This window comes from Leucopleurus acutus (genome assembly GCF_964270905.1).
Source record: "Leucopleurus acutus genome assembly, chromosome: 15".
Taxonomy (NCBI): domain Eukaryota; kingdom Metazoa; phylum Chordata; class Mammalia; order Artiodactyla; family Delphinidae; genus Leucopleurus; species Leucopleurus acutus.
The window spans coordinates 77847756-77854609 of record NC_139157.1 but is presented as its reverse complement, the minus strand read 5'-3'; the positions used below and the strand labels follow the sequence as shown (position 1 = coordinate 77854609).

Here is a 6854-nt window from a genome sequence, read left to right as displayed (position 1 = left end):
TTATAAAACCCTTACTCATAGATTTCCCCTACATCTGACGGATCTAGACTCTTAATCTTCACAGTGTTACAAATGCACACCTTGCAGAGATGACAAAGTCTGACTCCTTCCGTTCCCCCAGAAGATAACTTTTACAAATGAACTAAGTATTTTAAGGAAAGGTACACTGTATGTTATGGATTAAACTAACATAACAGAAGCCCATTCTGAGTGTGAAAAGAACAAATACTGGACTATTTTACAGCAATTCTACTAAAGCCTACTCTAAACTGTGGAATACATCCAATATTCTTAGACATAAACACACAGAGCTAAGGGAGGAAAGAAGAAACTTGAACCCCATGAGCCAAAACTAACCTGCTTCCACTAACCCTAGGTGCTAGCATATCCCAGGATACAGCACAGCAGGGAAGAGAGGGGAGGGGAAGACTCAAAGAAATATGCACTCCGAGTGTCAAGCCCAATTAAAGCTGAAGACCATCCCCTGTTGGAATTCTAAGCTGCTAAAAATAAAATTTCACTAAAATAATACCACAATGGTACTATATATAACCTAATGACAAGATTCCTCCTTACCTAAGGTTTATAAGGCTGCTATTACTGGTATAATGTATCCTAAAGTGATCAAATAAAACAAAGCATGGTAAAGACTGCTTTATTGGTGGCAGCTAGTACAAGTCAATAAATATTGATCCCCAAAGAAGAACTCAAGTTAGTTATCAGACTACTGGTCCACAGAGAACTGAATGGAGTTGAACCAACCAATTGCTGGGAGGATAAACTGAAGTCAACCCTGCTTCTTGGGGAATGAAGCCACAGCCAGCTGATACATGCCATATGCTGTTCCTGAAAAATAAAGGAAATAAGAACTTAACAGGAAATTCTCAGGTTTAAATGTATAAACCCAATATTCCAGCTAAAAAGTTGTAAGATAAAGAGGCAAGGCTGGTATTAAAACTACTTTTATGGGAACATACAGAAGTATTTTGATAGGTGCTGGCAAAATTTAAAATAAATACATACAAAACACGTTTAATCTAGTTTTAATATTACTTAACTTGTATAGAAAGTGTTAGATGCAGCACAGTAATGTATTTGTTAATGTAATGACATGTAAAAAAATTTTAAATAAGATTAAGAACATAAAACCTAAAATTGCCTGAGAAATGCTAAGAATGATTCAAAAGCCAAAAGGTCAAATAGGCAAAGCCTTCCCTGAAGTGTATTGTCAATATAAAACCAAGCAAGAGGGACATATAATTTTTAAATAATCAAATTTGAAGTAAGAATTTCTAATAACTGGAAATTTATTTTTAAAACTAATTACCAAAACGTCTACGAAATAGTCACACTGGCCAAAAAGGATTTAGGACTTTACCTTAAGAAAGCCCAAACGTCACTATCTGCTTGTTGTCCATAAAATGTCCCTTCACTGCATTCAATTCAAGCCAAAAAAGGCACCTTGGCATAAGCATAAGGGGACTTTGTGATTAGGGTTCAAACACCAGCTCTTCCAAAGCAATATTATCTGGGTAATTAACATAATTTCTCCATCTTTAAAACGAGGATACGTTACAGACTTAATACAAGGGTTACAGAAATCCACATATGTGGCACTCCTATCAATAGAATGAGCACACAGTAATCACTCTAATACTGTTTCCCTTTCTCCCGCCAGGAGCAATCATTCAGATTCCTAACTCTGCTCCTAGCATGCTAATTTGTGATATTCCACTGCTAATATTGAATAATGGAACTGCCCAATCCACAGAAAAAATATCAAAGCACTTTACATGCAGTAAAAGTATCGTGCTGTATAAGGTTTTACCTCTGTCATAAATATGTATGTACAGGGATTAGATGTAAAGTGTATTATTATTATACATCATAGTCAAAATATTTAAGAACCCCTGTTATAGGAGATGGGATAGAGCAGCTATCTTTGGCTCTTCCAAAGGCCTGCAGGGCCACCAGCGGCACATTCCAAAAGCCACCTCTATCACAAGATAATTATCAAACTTTATCGGTTTATTTTTTTTAAAAGACATTAAAACGTTCTTATACAATATGTATCAATCACCTTTTTGAGTCATTATATGTAAAGCAGTAAGACCTCAGATTCTGGGGATAGACTGCCTGTGTTAAAATACTGGCACAGTGAGAGCAATGATGTTGTTAGTTATCGTTACTATGATTTTGCTATAGAGCAAGCATTCCAAATGTCTTACCACCAACTGTAAGAATCATGGTGGCTCTGTACAGGAGGGCATCAGCTATCCCACCCTTTAGATGCACTGGAATTCCATTATCCTCCTAGGTTAAAAAAAATAATAATTAATGTATATCATTGGTTTCCAACTAAATGAAAAGATTAATCCATTCATATAAAATTAAGTGGCTTCTTAAAACACTGAAATTGAAATATTTTAAATATCAAAATTAAAAAGGACTACCCTTTTCCTGAATCTTTCTCTACTGCAACTACTTTTAAAATAAAAACTCCTAAAAGTCAACATTCTTTCTTTTAAAGTTAATTTGAGATCTAATAAAATGTTCTTTCCAAAGAACACATAAACAGTAAAGCTGTGAAAATATATTCATTGAGTTCATCAATTTAATTATTAAAAAAAGCAATAATCATCACACTTTGGTCATAGGTACGATCTTTTTTTCCCTTAAAAAAACAGGAGAGAGAGTTTTGGTTTATAACGCTAAATTATATCCTTAGTCTCCCAATCCAGCACCTGGCATAGCGTAGGATACTTAACACACCTGTTAAATATAAGTATTTTATTTTCATGCAGCACACATAATACTTTTTTTTAACCACTTAAAATTTTCTTTATGAAACATTAGAGATCACAATTAAACAAAAAACTCACTGATAACCTAACTACTTATAAAGGTAAGTGCTCTGTCCCACTAAGTCTTTCCTCATGAGAAAACCACTATTAACACATATTAATACATATCCTTAATTTTTTAAAGCTTGTATTGTCATAGCTTCTAATTTATGCACATACTTATTTAATACACAAAATGAGATTATGCTATATAATGGCCTATCACAGATTTTTCACTCAACATTATCTTAAAAACCATCTAGCCCATTTAAACCTACTTTGTTCCTTTTAATGGCTACACAGCATTCCACTGTGCAAAAAATAAAATTACATTAGCCAATCCTTTATTAATGGGTATTTAGGTTGTTGGGTTTTTTTGATATTAAACTCCCATAATGATTAATAGCCTATTTCCTATTTTTATATATTTATGCTACTATTCTGTAGGAAAGATTCTTAAAATGGGAGTCCTGAATAGGATATGTACAATAATTTGCTTCTAATACTTTCAAATACTCTAAAATTTCTGTACCAATACTACTTCCTAGCATGTATCAACGTACTGTATAGGAACGCACTTATCTCCCACACCTGGCTAACATAACCTATTTTAAATCTTCTAAAATTTTGACAATCGAACAGGGAAAAAAAGTAGCAACTTGTCATTTTAATTTGCATTTCTTACTGATTTGAAGGAGCTCTCTGTATGCTAAGGTTATTAACTTTTTGTTAATATTAAAAATTTTGTTAATTTAAAAAATTTTCCCTCAATTTGTCACTTACCTCAATTTGTACCATAAGTACATTTAAAATTTTCGTGTCACCAAACCTTGCAATTTTTCTCCTTTACAGCTTCTAGGCTTTGTAAAGACTTTCTTAGGATGACCCCTAAGATTAAACCTGATTGTGGTAATCATTCATAGATACATTAAATATAACACTGTTTGTACACCTTAAAAAAAAATCAGGTACAACCTAAATACAAACTATTTATTTATATTCTTTCTTTCTTTCTTTCTTTCTTTCTTTGTGTCAGGTCTTAGTTGTGGCACGTGGGATCTTCGTTGTGGTGCGTGGGCCTCTCTATAGTTGTGGCGCGTGGGCTCAGAGTGTGTGGTCTTAGTTCCCCCGGGGCAGGAAGGATCTTAGTTCCCCCATCCCCAGGGATCAAACCCGCGACCCTTGCATAGGAAGGTGGATTCTCAACCACTGGACCACCGGGGAATTCCCAATGCTTGCGATTTTTACTTGTCAATCATACCTCAGTAAGCTGAAAAAAAATTCTCCTATATTTTCTTTTAATATTTTTTGAGGGAGAAGTATTTACATCTGCAATTAATCTTTTAACACACAATACAGAACGGATATAACTTTACTTTCTTCAAAACAGCCACCCAGGGCTTTCCTGGTGGCGCAGTGGTTGAGAGTCTGCCTGCCGATGCAGGGGACACGGGATGCAGGGGACACGGGTTCGTGCCCCGGTCCGGGAAGATCCCACATGCCGCGGAGCAGCTGGGCCCGTGAGCCATGGCCACTGAGCCTGCGTGTCCGGAGCCTGTGCTCCGCAACGGGAGAGGCCACAACAGTGAGAGGCCCGCGTACCGCAAAAAAAAAAAACAGCTACCCAATTTTTCCATTCCCCACTGATATGAAATAGCACCTTTAACATATATCAAGTTTCTACATATATTAATGTATTTGTTCTGTTTCTGGGCTCTTTCTATGGTCTATTTGTCTATTACTGTGCAGCTACCCCAGAGTGCCAACCCAATGTGACTCCTCCAAAAGAAAGTGTCTTTGATCTTTACCCCTTCATTTCTTCTGCTTTCCCAAGGGCCTCTTGGTTATAGCAAATGCCCAGTTAGCTATCGACAGACAGTTTCCTATTACTCTTCTGCTAATACAACAGGATTGTTAACAATCAGATGTCTCCAGATTTACCTCCTATCGCCAACTTTTGGTAATCTAATCATAAGAAGTAACAATCTCCTATAAAATACTTCAGTACCTGAAAGAGCTTTTGTTTCTCTGAAACTTTATTTTCAAACTGCCTGCGTGAAGCAGTACTTATGGTCCTCTGGGCAATCTGACGAAGAGCCTGAAATTTAAAAAAATTCACATATACTAAACAGACTTAGGGCTTAAAGAAACCCTTCAAAACCAACCATTCCCAATCTTCAGTATTGCAGAAAAGTGAAACTGAGAGTTAAAACATATCCGATTTGTCAATAACAAAGTCACAGACAAGCACTGAGGTTTTCCTATTTGTCGCCCCGCCACTGCTCTTTATATTACATTCTGAAGTCTCCAAACACCACATTTAAGAAGCAATTCATGTAGATTTTGAGGGGGAAAAAATCATGATCTTTACCTGAACTGAACCAGTAGCATTATATGAGGAAAACATACTGATATACAGATATTACAGAAATAAAGAATGGTTACAAAATACACGAGGTTCGAAGATTTGTATTTAAATACTCTACCATATTATTAAAAATCTATTACTTGATATCAAAATAAACTGGCATGATTCCTACTTAATTAAAATGCTTCCCTCATTACATTTTCCCCAAAGAATTAATAGGGCATAAATCTTTTACAAGAGACTTGCATTACATATCCAGTTGAAATAAATTACAAATATGCAATCCACTTTCTAAAATAAATAATATATTGAGAAGATAAGTAAAGTTTTATTGGATAATTACCGAAGAAAACGATCACTGTTACATTTTCCTTCTCTTTTTCAAAATTTGGGGAAAATATTTCACATGCTCAAAGTCGGTGGAGCGGTGAAGGACACTGCAGAACCGCCTGATGGAAGCAACACGACCCTTCGGCCATGAATGCTCCTAAAGCGCCAGCCAAAACTGAAAGGCTTGCTTCTTAAACTGCCTTCTGCTGCTCACAAACCTCAGAGTCACTGAAACTCAAACCCCTCGGTATCCGAGGAACATCCTTCTGCTGACGCTTCCGGGTATCAGAAACTTCCCACCCGCACCCACAAGATTAGGGGTGGCGACTAAGAACCCAAGGCTTGCCTAACGCACAATCCTCTGGTCACCTCCCCAGCTTCTCCACTCCTTACAACTACCCAGCACAGCTTGGGGCAAGAGTGATCCATGGAAGGGAAGGAAGGTCAAGCGAAAAGGACACGGACCAAGGAAGGTGACCTCCGAAGCCGCCCTCTCCCTCTCTCCTTCCCTCCCAGGAGAGGCTTTCCTGTCGCGAACCTCTAGCCTCCACTCCCAACCCTCTCGCCCCACATCCCGAATGCCAGCCGACAAGCTACTCACCAGCAGACTCCGCAGCATCTTGGCTCCGTTACTGCCCACCAACCGCGACAACTGAACACCGGGAACGAAGATCCACACGCCGGAATCAGAAATACCTTCTGGCCTTGCGCAAGCGCCTGGAGCCTAAATACTTCCGGGCGGAGGAGGGACTTGCTCCTAACCATGGAGAGCGGAAGAAAAGAGAGAGCGGCCGGACGGCTGTGGCCGCTCTAGCCGGCGGGCTGTCTCTGCGCCTCGACCTCGCTCCTGAGCCGCCGGTTACCCCGGGAGCGGAGGCTGGGGATAAAGGAACGACTTTTGAGACCTGAGAGGCAGGGAGCGAGGCATTACGTACTCGTTTAACTAGCTCAGATAAAATTAATGTGAGACCAGGCTATCGAAGAAAATTAGTGTGTGTATTTTGAACGAGAAGACGTAAAACTCTGAGCAACCTTTGAGCCACTGTTTAGAACGCTGGTTTGGCCGAACTCTTAAACTGTGAAGCTGGATGAAATACAAAACAAAAAGTATAACTTGTCTTACACGGATACAATCAGTTTTCTCCACTGTTGTGAGGACGTTACTGTTCCGTGTGCTGAGAGTGTGCTGTGTAGAGCTGCGTCGGGATACTAGTTTTTATCTTGCTGCACCTTTGGGTGCTGCAGAACTCCCCATGCAAGCACCTCTCCCACAGTGTCGCGGAAGTGTGGAAGCTGTTCACTCGTTTCTCTGA

General features: G+C 38.7%; 1 protein-coding gene across 1 annotated transcript; it reads right to left on the bottom strand.

The window, feature by feature from the left end:
- Window positions 1-639: 639 nt before the first annotated feature.
- Window positions 640-6261, bottom strand: COX7A2 (cytochrome c oxidase subunit 7A2). Its single transcript, XM_082856043.1, has 4 exons — window positions 6143-6261; window positions 4852-4941; window positions 2229-2313; window positions 640-846 (listed from the first exon to the last, which is right to left on the bottom strand). The coding sequence occupies exons 1-4, from the start codon at window positions 6158-6160 to the stop codon at window positions 788-790; spliced, it is 252 nt and encodes an 83-aa protein (XP_082712169.1). The 5' UTR covers window positions 6161-6261; the 3' UTR covers window positions 640-787.
- Between the last annotated feature and the right edge of the window lie 593 nt (window positions 6262-6854).

Coding starts and splice junctions, on each gene's coding strand:
- COX7A2 (XM_082856043.1), bottom strand. Junction 2,314..4,851: donor AGAAACAAAAGCTCTTTCAG/GTACTGAAGTAT, acceptor TTTTTAACCTAG/GAGGATAATGGAATTCCAGT. Junction 847..2,228: donor CATGATTCTTACAGTTGGTG/GTAAGACATTTG, acceptor TTTATTTTTCAG/GAACAGCATATGGCATGTAT.